The 14,581-nt window shown below is 43.1% G+C and overlaps 1 protein-coding gene across 2 annotated transcripts in view; it reads right to left on the bottom strand.

The window, feature by feature from the left end:
* LOC126253595 (cuticle protein 16.5-like) overlaps positions 1-14,581 on the bottom strand; it is a 57,011-nt gene that overhangs the window by 31,044 nt on the left and 11,386 nt on the right. The window contains exons 1-2 of one of the 2 annotated variants that reach the window (XM_049955036.1): positions 10,865-10,913; positions 10,563-10,739 (exon numbers count right to left, since the gene is read on the bottom strand). In XM_049955036.1, coding sequence (XP_049810993.1) covers positions 10,563-10,739; positions 10,865-10,876 — 189 coding nt within the window. In that variant the 5' untranslated portion in view covers positions 10,877-10,913. Of the gene's footprint in view, positions 1-10,562; positions 10,740-10,864; positions 10,914-14,581 lie in introns of those variants that run through there. The other variant, XM_049955032.1, reaches the window with a different exon arrangement.

Below are 14,581 nucleotides of genomic sequence, written 5' to 3'. Positions count from 1 at the left end.
ATGAACATCAACAAAAGCAAAACGAGGATAATGGAATGTAGTCGAATTAAGTCGGGTGATGCTGGAGGAATTAGATTAGGAAATGACACACTTAAAGTAGTAAAGGCGTTTTGCTATTTGGGGAGCAAAATAACTAATGATGGTCGAAGTAGAGAGGATATAAAATGTAGACTGGCAATGGCTAGGAAAGCGTTTCTGAAGAAGAGAAATTTGTTAACATCGAGTATAGATTTAAGTGTCAGGAAGTCATTTCTGAAAGTATTTGTTTGGAGTGTAGCCATGTATGGAAGTGAAACATGGACAATAAATAGTTTGGACAAGAAGAGAATAGAAGATTTCGAAATATGGTGCTACAGAAGAATGCTGAAGATTAGATGGGTAGATCACATAACTAATGAGGAAGTATTGAATAGGATTGGGGAGAAAAGAAGTTTGTGGCAGAACTTGACTAGAAGGGATCGGTTGGTAGGACATGTTCTGAGGCATCAAGGGATCACCAATTTAGTATTGGAGGGCAGCGTGGAGGGTAGAAATCGTAGAGGGAGATCAAGAGATGAATACACTAAGCAGATTCAGAAGGATGTAGGTTGCAGTAGGTACTGGGAGATGAAGAAGCTGGCACAACAACAACAAGGTATGATGTGCTTAGCATAGTTGCTTTATCTTGCATTGCGCTTGGGCAAGTTTGTCTTTAACTACTTTGCTGCTGCACTGCATTCACTACATTCGGACAATCTCGAGTCTCTGTTACCACTAGGTGAGTCACGAAAATTTGTCAGAGGCAGTCTATATGTTTAAAGCCGGCCTCAGGCATAAAACGTCATCCGAAATTGTACTGAATGCTTTCTCAGAAAATTATTTTGAACAGTTATTTCATGAGCTTACTCGAAGCGTACACGATTGCGAAAGCATACGTGACCTCTTAGCAACAAAAAGATCCTGGACAACTAGTATCATGACGAATACAGGGATTAGCGACCACAAGGCAGTTACTTCTTGGCTGAATACCATAACACTTACAACCTTCAAAAAGAAACGCATAGTACATCTATTTAAAAAAGCTTATAAAAAATACTCTTAACTCCTTTTTAAGAGATAGTCTCCACTCCTTCAGATTTGCTCACATAAGCGTAGAAAAATGTGGAATGATTTCAAAGAGATAGTATCGACATCAATTGAGAGATGTATACCACATAAACTAATAAGTGATGTTACTGATCGTCCGTGGCACACAAATGGGTCAGATCGCTGTTGCAGAAGCAATGAAAAAAGTATACCAAATCTAAAATAACGCAAAATACCTAAGATTGGCAAAGTCTTGCAGAATTCTAAGTATAGCGCGTACTTCAATGCGAGATGCTTTTAACAATTTCCACAACGAAACTCTGTCTCGGAATCTGCCACAAAACCCAAAGACATTCTCATCATACAGAAAACACACCAGTGGCAAGACACAATCAATACCTTCACTGCGCGATAACAATGGTGAAGTCACTGATGACAGTGCCACTAAAGCAGAGTTATTAAACACGGTTTTCCGAAACTCCTTCACCAAAGAAGACGAAGTAAATATTCCCGAATTCCAATCAAGAACACCTGCCAAGATGAAGAACATAGAAGTGTGGCAAAGCAGCTTAAATCACTTAATAAGGGCAAGGCTTCTGTTCCACATTGTATACCAGTAAGGTTCCTCTCAGAGTATGCTGACACAATAGCTCCATATTTAGCAATTCTATATATAACTGCTCTCTCACAGAAAGTTTTATACCTAACGACTAGAAAATTGCTCAAGTCGCAGCAATACCCAAAAAGGGAAATAGGAGTAATCCGCTGAATTACAGGTCCATATCAATAACGTCTATTTGTAGTATAGTTTTGGGACATGTACTGTGTTCGAACGTTATGAATAACCTCGAAGAAAACGATTTATTGACACATAATCAGCACGGGCTCAGAAAACATCGTTATTGTGAAAGAAGACTAGCTCTTTATACTCGTGAAGTAATGAGTGCTATCGACAGGAGATCTCAAATTGATTCCATGTTTTTAGATTTCCAGAAAGCTTTCGACGCCGTTCCTCACAAGCGTCTTCTAACCAAACTCCGTGCCTGTGGATTATCGCCTCATTTTTGCGATTTGATTCGTGATTTCGTGTCAGAAAGGTCCCAGTTCATAGTAATAGACGGAAGATCATCGAGTAAAACAGGAGTAATATCCTGCGTTCCCTAAGGAAGTGTTACAGGCCCTATGTTGTTCTTGATCTATATTAACGACATAGCAGACAACTGTGTTGCCCTGTTACATTGTTTGCAGATGATGCTAACATTTACCGTCTTGTAAATTCATCAGATGACCAAAACGAAATGCAAAATGATTTAGCTAAGTTATTTGTATGGTACGAAAAGTGGCAGTTGACCTTGAATGAAGAAAAGTGTGAAGTTGTTCACATGGGTACTAAAAGAAATGCACTAAATTTCGATCAAACGATAAGTCACACAAATCTGAAGGCTGTGAATTCAAATAAATAGTTAGGGATTACAGTTACAAATACCCTAAATTGAAGCAATCTCATAGATAAGGTTGTGGGTAGAGCAAACCAAAGACTGCGATTCTTTGCCAGAACACTTAACAAGAAGGTGCAACAGGTCTACTAAAGAGACTGCCAGCCGGAGTGGCCGAGCGGTTCTGGGCGCTACAGTCTGGAACCGGGCGACCGCTACGGTCGCAGGTTCGAATCCTGCCTCGGGCATGGATGTGTGTGATGTCCTTAGGTTAGTTAGGTTGAAATAGTTCTAAGTTCTAGGCGACTGATGACCTCAGAAGTTATGTCGCATAGTGCTCAGAGCCACTAAAGGGACTGCTTACACCACGCTTGCCCGCTCTGTTCTGGAGTATTGCTGTGCGGTATGGGATCCGTATCAGGTGGGACTGACGAATGACATCAAAAAAGTACAAATAAAGGCGGCTGGTTTAGTATTATCGCAAAAAATGGTTTAAATGGCTCTGAGCACTATGGGACTCAACTTCTGAGGTCATCAGTCCCCTAGAACTTAGAACTACTTAACGCTAACTAACCTAAGGACAACACACACATCCATGCCCGAGGAAGGATTCGAACCTGCGACCGTAGCGGTCTCGCGGTTCCAGACTGTAGCGCCTAGAACCGCGTGGCCACTCCGGCCGGCTTATCGCAAAACAGGGGAGGTAGTGTCACAGGCGTGATACGTGAATTGGACTGGCAGTCATTAAAACAAATGCGTTTTTCAGTGCGCGGGATGTTCTCACGAAATTTAAATCACCAGTTTTCTCCCCCGATTGCGAAATCATTCTGTTGGTACCCACCTACATAGGGAGAAATGATCATCACGATAAGATAAGAGGAATCATTGCACGCACAGAAAAATTTAAGTGCTCGTTTTTCCCGCTCGCCATTCGAGATAGGAACGGTAGAGAGACAGCTTGAAGGTGGTTCATTGAATAGCAGAGTAATCACTTAGATCTAGATGTAGACATCAGTGTTAGGGCACAGTAAGATTATTTACAGTCAATCCCAGCTTTATAAATTATTATAAGGGTCAGTCGAATTAAAGCTTAGTTCATATCTCTTTTCTTCTCTCTGAAATTGTTACCCTTACCGTGCCGTATCACATGTTCGTACGTGTGTCGTTCAGGATTCGGAATTTTACTTAGTTTGGATTCGTGAATTTGCAGAGTATCTTAAATGAAGCCTTTTTCGGTACTATTCTGTCAAAGTTCAGTTTGTAATTTTATGCACACTTTTACTGTCTTAGTTTTCTGTGTCAAAATTGCAAGATACGTACTACGACTTCGCGCATTACAGCACTGTTATGGCAGTGTATAATAACGAGTTTCACGCAATAGCTTCTTTAGTGTACAGTTTTAGATTTTGTGGGACCAGCTCGGTCATAGACTCTGTTCCAGTGCCTGCATCCAGGACATCAATATCCAGTTACAACTTTCGTGGGCCATGTAGCCTCAGGGGGGAAATTAATGGCTTTATGACGTCCCTGCAATCCGTATCAGGCATGAATCCACGTCAGAAGGGGTGCAACATCACACTGATAGGTGGATTCGTACTGTCAAGTTATTTGTAAATTTGATTCAACTTTGTAATAACTGCAAGTACATAAAACACTTTCTCAACCTGTGTACTTTCATTTCGTTTCCTCCTCCACTTCTACTTGCTTCACTTTTTTTGTCAGACTGTGTAAACCACTTAGAGTATTATTTTTAACAACAAATTGTTCTCTTTGTGGAGTTTTAAGCTCCGTCCACCCAGCTCAGTCGCACATTATATTCCTGCACGTGAGCTTGTAAGGGGTCCGTAGGCCCTTGCTATGAATTTGCACTCGGCACAGGTCGATAGGGCGAACAATCGATTGTGTCGTGTTGCGAGAGCGAGTGTGGAGTTGAGTCAGTGCCATGTTGCGGGTAGAGGTGTGTGGAAGCCAGTTGTTGTAATGCAAGGCTTTAACGACAAAGGGAGTTGCCATCGCCGTGGTTTAACCCCTTTGTACTAGAATAATACCGGGAAAGTGAAGAAGTATAATTACGAGAGTGATCAATGATATTTCTAGTGCCGATATTTTGGTTTCGCGTCTACCGCGCCGGCATTACTTTGGATTGCAGTGTTGGATTGCAGTGTTGGATTCCAGTGATGGATTAGCGTGTGATGATAATGGAAAATGAAGAAGCCTGTGCTGAGATTAGCCGTAATTAGATATGTATGACGAAGGCAGTGGCTGTCTCCTCCTTTTTGTCTTTTTGAGACGAATATAAGTTCGTAATCAGTGAAACTGTGTTGGTGTTTTTCTTGTTACCAGACACCTCATTATTACAGCATTTGAGAAGGACGAACTGGAAAGTAACAACTTCCGCAGCAGTCAATTCCGATTGCCAGCCCCATTAGGTACACGGTTACATTATTATAATTATTGCGCTGCTATTCGAAAAGATCAGGTCGGTCGAAATAAACGGAGGTGTTACAAGTTAAATGGTATGTCACCGGTCCTTCTTATCAAAGCCTAGCGATGCAGAGAGTAGCAATTCTAGGCTGGTGCTGTTTACTGTAAGAGGAATTCTTAGGAAGACTAATTCCATACCACTGTTAAAATAATACTGAAACTAAGCTTTAATGACATGCTTACACTGACGTGACAAAAGTCATAGGATACCACCCAAAACCGTGTCTGACCTATTTATGCTCGGCTTAATGCAGCAACTGGACATGATATGGACTCAACAAGTCTCTGGAAGCCACCTGCAGAAATATTGACCAACGCTGCCTCTATAGCCGCCCATAATTGCGAAAATATTGCCGGTGCAGGTTTTGGTACACGAACTGACCTCTCAATTATGCCCCATAAATGTCTGATGGGATTCATGTCGGCCGATCTGGGTGGTCAAACCATTCGCTTAAATTGTCCAGAATTGTCAACCATATAAATTCTATCGTTGTTTCGGGGCATGAAGTCTATGAATGGCTGAAAATGGTTGCCATGTAGCCGAACATAACCATTTCCAGTCAATGATCACGTGGACCAGGGGACCCGGTTCATTCCATATAAATGCAGCCTATACCATTATGGAGCCACCACTAGCTTGCGCAGTCTTTTGTTGATAATCTGGGTCCATAGTTTCGTGGGGTCTGCGCCAGACTTCAACACTACCACCAACTCTTACCAACTGTAATCGTGACTCATCTGGCCAGGCCATGGTTTTCCATTCGTCTAGGGTCCAACCAATATGGTCACGAGCCCAGGAGAGGCACTGTAGGCGATGTCGTGCTGTTAGAATAGACACTCGCGTCGTTCGTCTACTGCCATAACCCATTAACACCAAATTTCACACCACTGTCCAAACAGATACATTCGTCCTATATCCTACTTTGATTTCTGTGGTTAGTTCACGCAGTCTACATCTACATCTACATACATACTCCGCAATCCACCATACGGTGCGTGGCGGAGGGTAATTCCTACCACAACTAGCATCATCTCTCCCTGTTCAACTCCCAAACAGAACGAAGGAAAAATGACTGCCTATATGCCTCTATACGACCCCTAATCCCTCTTATCTTTGTGGTCTTTCAGAGAAATAGAAGTTGGCGGCAGTAAAACTGTATTGCAGTCAGCCTCAAATGCTGGTTCTCTAAATTTCCTCAGTAGCCATTCACGAAAAGAACGCCTCCTTTCCTGGAGAGACTCCCATCCGAGTTCCTGAAGCATTTCCGTAACACTCGCGTGATGATCAAACCTACCAGTAACAAATCTAGCAGCCCGCCTCTGAATTGATTCTACGTCCTCCCTCAATCCGACATGATAGGGATCCCAAACGCTCGAGCAGTAGTCAAGAATAGGTCGTATTAGTGTTTTATAAGCGGTCTCCTTTACAGATGAACCACATGTTCCCAAAATTATACCAATGAATCGAAGACGACTACCCGCCTTCCCCACAACTGCCATTACGTTCTTGTCCCACTTTATATCGCTCTGCAATGTTACGTCCAAATATTTAATCGACGTGACTGTGTCAAGCGCTACACTACTAATGGAGTATTCAAACATTACGGGATTCTTTTTCCTATTCACCTGCATTAATTTACCTATATTTAGAGTTAGCTGCCATTCTTTACACCAATCACAAATCCTGCCCAAGTCATCTTGTATCCTCCTACAGTCACTCAACGACGACACCTTCCCGTACACCACAACATCATCAACAAACAGCCGCACATTGCTATCCACCCAATCCAAAAGATCATTTATGTAGATAGAAAACAACAGCGGCCCTACCACACTTCGCTGGGGCACTCCAGATGATACCCTCACCTCCGACGAACACTCACCATCGAGGACACCGTACTGGGTTCTATTACTTAAGAAGTCATCGAGCCACTCACATATTTGGGCATCAAACCCATATGCTCGTACCTTAGTTCGGAGTCTGCAGTGGGGCACCGAGTCAAACGCTTTCCGGAAGTGTTACTTGTCTGTTAACACTGACAGCTCTACGCATACGCCGCTGCTCTCCATCTTTAGGTGAAGGCCTTTCGCCACTGCGTTGTCGCTGGCGAGAATGCGTGGCATTTTGTATTCTTGATACTATCTTGACATTATGGATCTCGGAATACTGAATTCGCTAACGATTTCCGGAATGTAATGTTTCATGCGTCTAAGCGTCTAACTCCAGTTACCATTCCGCATTCAGAGACTGTTAATTACCACGTGCAGCCATAATCACGTCGTAAAACGTTTCGTATGAGTCACCTGTGCACAAATGACAGCTCCACCAATGCATTGCCCTTTTATACCTCGTGTACGCGATACTGCCGCCATCAGTGCGTGTGCAAGAAGCTATCCCGAGTTCGTTGTCTCCTCAGTGAATGATACAGGCACTACCATAATTTTAAAGGTAAATTGGATATCATAGGCAATTTATTTAATTTCTGTCTGGATCCCAAAATTTTCTCCCAATAATACATCTTTCCCTCAGAATTTTACAAAGTGTTTCTCCACGAGTTTCCTTAATTATGTAAAGACAACACTGCGGATCTGTTTTGTAAGTTTTGGTATAAATACGTAATTGCTTTTGCGACGACAGCTAGTTTTTCTCCCTGTTTGAGAAGCTTCAATGAAGTCAAAACTGACACCTCAAAGATCAATTAATATCGGCTCACGACTGACTACATTATTCATTTTTGTAGTAACCTAATGAAAATGGAAACAGTAGGATAGTACAAACGATGGTTAAGCAAGTGTTATCCAAATGCAAATAGCTTTCTTTTCCCTGAGGTCTCCTCCAAGAGGGCCCATATTACAAGCCAAGAGAGAGTGGAGAGGGCCATTCAAACTCGGAGAGTGTTGGAGAAAAGCCTGTACAGATTCTGCGAAAATAATTGTTTTAATATTCATATTGTAGCCTAAGACGATTATTTGTAAATGAAAATATTTGCCACAAAACAAGGCATTATAGCATTAATAGAACGAAAATGATTACAGTAAAGAAGTTTTCCAATCTCAAATGAGAATGATGATGATGATATGGTGGTATGGGGCACAGCAGCAAGGCCTTTAGTGACCTTTTCCAATATCAGTTGCAATGGCAGAGAAGGTTACTGTAGTAACTACATCAGTTTCTGCACACAATCCTGACTGTGGTATATCAAACGAGGCTTTCCGTTACCTTCAGACCCAATAACCAGAAGAAATGTTCGACCTTTATGTTTTCTTCTAGTCTTGTGTGAGAAATTGGTGCATAATTTCGTGAAGTTTTTCCCTAAGTTTAATAAACACAACAGAGACGCATGACAGACACTTTCGTCATCAATAATGTATTCTTCTTCACTATTTACAACACTGGGATAGCTTTTTGATTCCGCGACTGAAACAATTACGTGGTTTGCAGGAGAAGAACTCGGAGCTCATTTTCATCCTAGAAAGCTGTTAGAGAGAGAAAAAGGTGAGAATCTGAGACCGCAAGATCAGATGAATAATGTGGGTGCGGAATGACTCCCCAACCCAACATGTGTATAGTGTATTTTGCCAGTGTAGCAGAATTCGGGAGGGCGTTATAGTGGAGTAACATCACTTCGCAGGCAGTTTTGCCAGTAGTTGTTCTCGCATGGCGTCTGAGTGACGTCTCATTTGTTGACAGTAACTGTCAGTAGTGATGTTTACACATCTGGGAAGCAATTCCTAGTGCGCCACACTGTTACTGCGGCGCCAGATGCGTAACATTATCTTTTACGGATGCGCCCAGGTCTTCGTAAGGGAAGTTGCTGTTTAGTTTGTGCTCAACAATTACCATCTTTTCCTTACGCGAGCCAAAAGACACCATTTCTTGTCACCAGTAAAGAGACAGGATAGGAATCATCGGTGTTGTTAACGAGCCAATTGATGACGAGCAAGCAGATAGGCACATAAGTGTATGACCATCAGCTGACTTTCGTGATTCTGGCTTAGTGCACGAAGTACCCGTACATCCGATTTTGGAATCTTCCCAATTGCATGCATGTGAATGGTCACAGTTCATCACATATGCCACTTCTCGAGTAAACTGAATTGGATCGTTGTGGATTATCGTGTTTAAACGATGTTCATTAAACGACGAAGGTCTTCCTGAAAATGGAGAGCCACTAACGTGAAAACGACCTTCTTTATAACGGGAAAATCATTTTCTTGCCGTGTTCTGACCAATGGTATTATTCCCATACACGGTACAAATGTTTCTGGCTATCTCCGCTCTATTGAACTCAGGCATAAGAGTATATCGAAGCCGCTCGCTGTGACCGAGCGGTTCTAGGCGCTTCAGTCCTCAACCACGCGGTTGCTACGATCGCAGGTTCGAATCCTGCCTCGGGCATGGATGTGTGTGATGTACTTAGGTTAGTTAGGTCTAAGTAGTTCTAAGTCTAGGGGACTGATGACCTGAGATGTTAAGTCCCATAGTGCTTAGAGCCATTTGAACCATTTTTGAGTATATCAGAAATGTACTTGACACTGCATTTTCTAGCGTCCACTCACTATCTCTAAGTGTCAAAATGACAATATGTAAGCTCTAGCCGGCCAGAGTGGCCGTGAGGTTAGAGGCGCTACAGTCTGGAGCCGAGCGACCACTACGGTCGCAGTTTCGAATCCTGCCTCGGGAATGGATGTGTGTGATGCCCTTAGGTTAGTTAGGTTTACTTAGTTCTAAGTTCTAGGCGACTGATGACATCAGAAGTTAAGTCGCATAGTGCTCAGAGCCATTTTGTAAATTCTAAGAGCAGCAGTGAACTACAAATAAGAAATGACAATCAATAAATAATCCCACACCAGCCGGAATACCGACATCCAAAGCTAAAACACTATGAACATGCAACAACCTAATAGCACGAGACTTGAGTTCGTAGAATTAGGAGACCATGTACCCTCTGCGAACCACATTCTTGAAGTCGCCACTTCGATAATTGCTAAATTATTTACGTTTCATTCCAAGAATGCACTAAACTCGTGTCATTCATAAACTGAAATATTGCCTGACTCATCTGTTGTGATTTCTGGCACATTACGGATACAAATCAAGAAAAACAGTGCTCCTAGAACAGAAAAATGTAACAGCCAACATTTTAGGAAACTCCTGAGTTTGTAGCGTGATGTTAAGACAATGTATTACTTGTTGCAGAATGACAATGGGAAAGGAAATAACGAATCATAGAATTTGTTTTGTGATTTTTTATTTATTTTTATACGACATAGATAGAGAAGTAATGAAGGGAAGATTAATCAGACATTTCAGTCCAGCAGAGCAGCCTTGGCGTGGAGGTGGGCGGCAGCTGCGAGGGCACCGGGCGCAGCGTAGGCGGCGGGGGTGGCGTACGCCACTGGAGCGTGGGCGGCGTACGCTACAGCGGGGGCGGCGTAAGCGTGGGTAGCGTAGGCGTGGGCGGCGTGGGCGGCCAGGGCGGCGGCGCCGTTGACGACGGCGTCACGGGCCTGAGTCTGGGCGACGGCGGTCAGGTGGGCGGCTTTGGTGACGGCAACGTCAGGGGTGTCCACCAGGTATCCGTCGGAGCGGACGGCGACGGGGGCGGGGCCGTAGGCGGCGTAGCCGGCGTGCACGGGGGCGGCCACCACCGCGGGGGCGGCGTAGGCCGCGGGGGCGACGACTGCGGCGGGGGCGGCGCCCAGGTAGCCGGGCTTAGCTACGGCGACGGCCAGGATGGCACTCAGGACGATCTGAAATGCGAGAAGTAATCTCAGGCAATGCTTTATTTTCCTACTAGTGTAATGTAACAGGAAAGTACCAGCAAAGGATTTTCAGTCCGCGTGAGTGGTGAATCAACACCACGGCAAGTACGTACCAGAGTGTTCATGGTTGGGGGAGTTCCTGCTGCTGCTACTGCCGCTGCCGAAATGTACCTCAGTAGTGGAGGGTGCGGGTTTATATACACCGGCGTCACTTGACGTGAAAGCATTGCTCCTCGCGCCGAGGCCTTGCCTGAGGTCCTGTGTTGGGCGTTGGCACGAAACTGCCGGATTTAGTCACGCATGCTACAAAAACTTGCCGACTTCGGCTGAGAGAAGCGGTAATATGCTGTATCAGTGGTGTAGTGTCTTTCAGCTTCTTATGATTGGCTACCAGTCTTTCAGCGTCTTACGGGTGGCAACCAAAACCTTAGGAGATCTGAGGAATCATATCGTTCCAATAGGCTGTACTTTAGAATTGTACTTCATAAAGCACTTCTAATTTCAAACGGGATTCATTATCAAAAGCATCTAAAAACGTAAAAACACACCGTAATCAAAATCATTTTATAAAGTGTACATGTTTATGCTACCGTCACATGTGCACAAGAGTGCACGGAAAGATGTAACTGTCAAAGAGAGCACAAATAAGGCACCATCAATGTAACGGTACCGTAAGCAGCTTTATGTAATGGTTCAAATGGTTCTGAGCCCTATGGGACTTAACATCTGTGGTCATCAGTACCCAGAACTTAGAACTACTTAAACCTAACTAACCTAAGGACATCACACACATCCATGCACGAGGCAGGATTCAAACCTGCGACCGTAGCAGTCGCGCGGTTCCGGACTGAGCGCCTAGAACCGATCGGCAGCTGTATGCAGGTGTGGTTTGTGGCTGTGCATCGTGATGTTTGTTTCCCGCTTGTTAATAATTATTACCACTTGTATGAATATCAAGAGCTCAGAAGGAAACCCAGTTCTAAGCAAAGAAGGGAAAGCAGAAAGTTGAAAGCAGTATATAGAGGGTCTATACAAGGGCGCTTTACTTGAGGACAATATTATGGAAATGGAAGAGGATGTTGATGAAGATGAAATGGGAGATACGATACTGCGTGAAGAATTTGACAGAGCACTGATAGACAAAAGTCGAAACAAGGCCCCAGGACTAGACAACCGCCGGCCGGAGTGGTCGAGCGGTTCTAGGCGCTACATTCTGGAACTGCGCGACCGCTACTTTCGCAGGTTCGAACCCTGCCTCGGGCATGGATCTGTGTGATGTCCTTAGGTTAGTTAGGTTTAAGTCGTTCTAAGTTCTAGGGGACTGATGACGTCAGAAGATAAGTCCCATAGTGCTCAGAGCCATTTGAACCAGTAGACAACATTCCATTGGAACTACTGACAGCCTTGGGAAAGCCAGTCCCGACAAAACTCAACCATCTGCTGAGCAAGATGTATGAGACAGGCGAAATACCCTCAGACTTCAAGAAAAATATAATAATTCCAATCCCAAAGAAAGCAGGTGTTGACAGATGTGAAAATTACCGAATTATTAGTTTAATAAGTCACGGCTATAAAATACTAACGCGAATTCTTTACAGACGAATGGAAAAACTGGTAGAAGCCGACCTCGGGGAAGATCAGTTTGGATTCCGTAGAAATATTGGAACACGTGAGGCAATACTGACCTTACGCCTTATCCTAGTAGATAGATTAAGGGGTGTTGTGTGCTGTCCTTAGGTTAGTTGGGTTTAAGTAGTTCTAAGTTCTAGGGGACTGATGAGCATAGATGTTAAGTCCCATAGTGCTCAGAGCCATTTGAGCCATTTTTGATAGATTAAGGAAAGGCAAACCTACGTTTCTAGCATTTGTAGACTTAGAGAAAGCTTTTGACAATGTTGACTGGAATACTCTCTTTCAAATTCTGAGGGTGGCCGGGGTAAAATACTGGGAGCGAAAGGCCATTTACAATTTGTACAGAACCAGATGGCAGTTATGTCGAGGGGCATGAAAGGGAAGCAGTAGTTTGGAAGGGAGTGAGACAGCGTTGTAGCCTATCCCCGATGTTATTCAATCTGTATATTGAGCAAGCAGTAAAGGAAACAAAAGAAAAATTCGGAGTAGGTGTTAAAATCCATGGAGAAGAAATAAAAATTTTGATGTTCGCCGATGACATTGTAATTCTGTCGGGGAATTACAATAGGGAATTACATTAGGAAATGAAACACTTAAAGTAGTAAAGGAGTTTTGCTATTTGGGGAGCAAAATAACTGATTATGGTCGAAGTAGATAGGATATAAAATGTAGACTGGCAATGGCAGTGAAAGCGTTTCTGAAGAATAGAAATTTGTTGACAGCGAGTATAGATTTAAGTGTTAGGAAGTCTTTTCCGAAGATATTAGTCTGGAGTACTTCCATGTATGGAAATGAAACATGGACGATAAACAGACAAAAAGAGAACTGAAGCTTTCGAAATATGGTGCTACAGAAGAATGCTGAAGATTAGATGGGTAGATCACATAACTAATGAGGAGGTATTGAATAGAATTGGGGAGAAGAGGAATATGTGGCACAACTTGACTAGAAGAAGGGATCGGTTGGTAGGACATGTTCTGAGGCATCAAGGGATCACCAATTTACTATTGGAGTGCAGCGTGGAGGGTAAAATTCATAGAGGGAGATCAAGAGATAAATACACTAAGCAGATTCAGAAGGATGTAGGTTGCAATAGGTACCGGGAGATGAAGAAGCTTGCACAGGGTATAGTAGCATGGATAGATGCATCAAATGAGTCTCAGGACTGAAGACCACAACAACAAGAAGAAATGTTTATTGTGGTCTTTATTTGCGTGTTATTGCTCAAATAATCGCAATCATTATCACTCTGTGGGTTTTATGTTTTAGATCGTCACTTTGACGACTGTGGTATACACGGATGCTTATGAAACGATTTTTGTGTGACAAGGTTGGCGTGTCCTAATACTTACAGACAGTTACTGTTATTTAGGAAAATACTGCTCCAATACGGTTGTGCAGGCTTTTGTAATTCGGCTGTTATACAATTCTGGAGTGCTAGTATGTTTTTTAATACACCTTGGAAAGAGCTACTGTCGAAACTAGAATTTCTTTGTAACGCACAGTTTTAAAAAATACATGTCGGTGACGTGGTAAGCTTCTCCATATTATGTGTTTCTCAAACTATCTTGTGCGTGCCTAATCGCTTTTGTTATTCCAAGAAATTGCTGGTTTTTCCTCCAGGTGTCATTATATTTCAGTTTTCCTTGTAGTCTGCAACTTTTCCTTCTGTAAGTGACACTGACATGGACTGTATAGATAGAAGATGACCAAATTCTTAATCAGGCATTATGATGAGAGATGTGGTGGATTAAAGGCTTAAGGAGAAAGGGAAGAGTACTTCTGAAATGTAATTATTGATTTTAAGATTATCAATGTCAGCACAAACGTGGACCATCTAACGACATACATTCTGTCTCATATCTGCCGTGTTCAGTTCACATCCAGCATCTTCCTGGAATTATGAAACTTCCCGATTATTCGGATACAGACAGTATCTAGTCAGCTTTCTGTTCAACACCTGTTGCAGTCGGACGTCTTCCTACTGGAGATCGTGTGGCAACGGAGACACGAAGAAGGGCAGGCAGGAAATTCACTTTTAGTTTCAGCTTTTTGTACGTTTAAGAGGGATTCTGAATCGATACGGTCATCCGCAGGTTAGTCGAAAAGATCGGTTCTTCTCAGCATGGGGTGATCGGCATTTTTATCCTACGTAATTTGCGTCAAATATGTTTATTATATGCACGAGTGAGTGACTG

This window comes from Schistocerca nitens, chromosome 4 (assembly GCF_023898315.1).
Source record: "Schistocerca nitens isolate TAMUIC-IGC-003100 chromosome 4, iqSchNite1.1, whole genome shotgun sequence".
Classification (NCBI taxonomy): Eukaryota; Metazoa; Arthropoda; class Insecta; order Orthoptera; family Acrididae; genus Schistocerca; species Schistocerca nitens.
The sequence above is the reverse complement of the archived record's forward strand: the minus strand, read 5'-3'. Positions and strand labels throughout refer to the sequence as shown.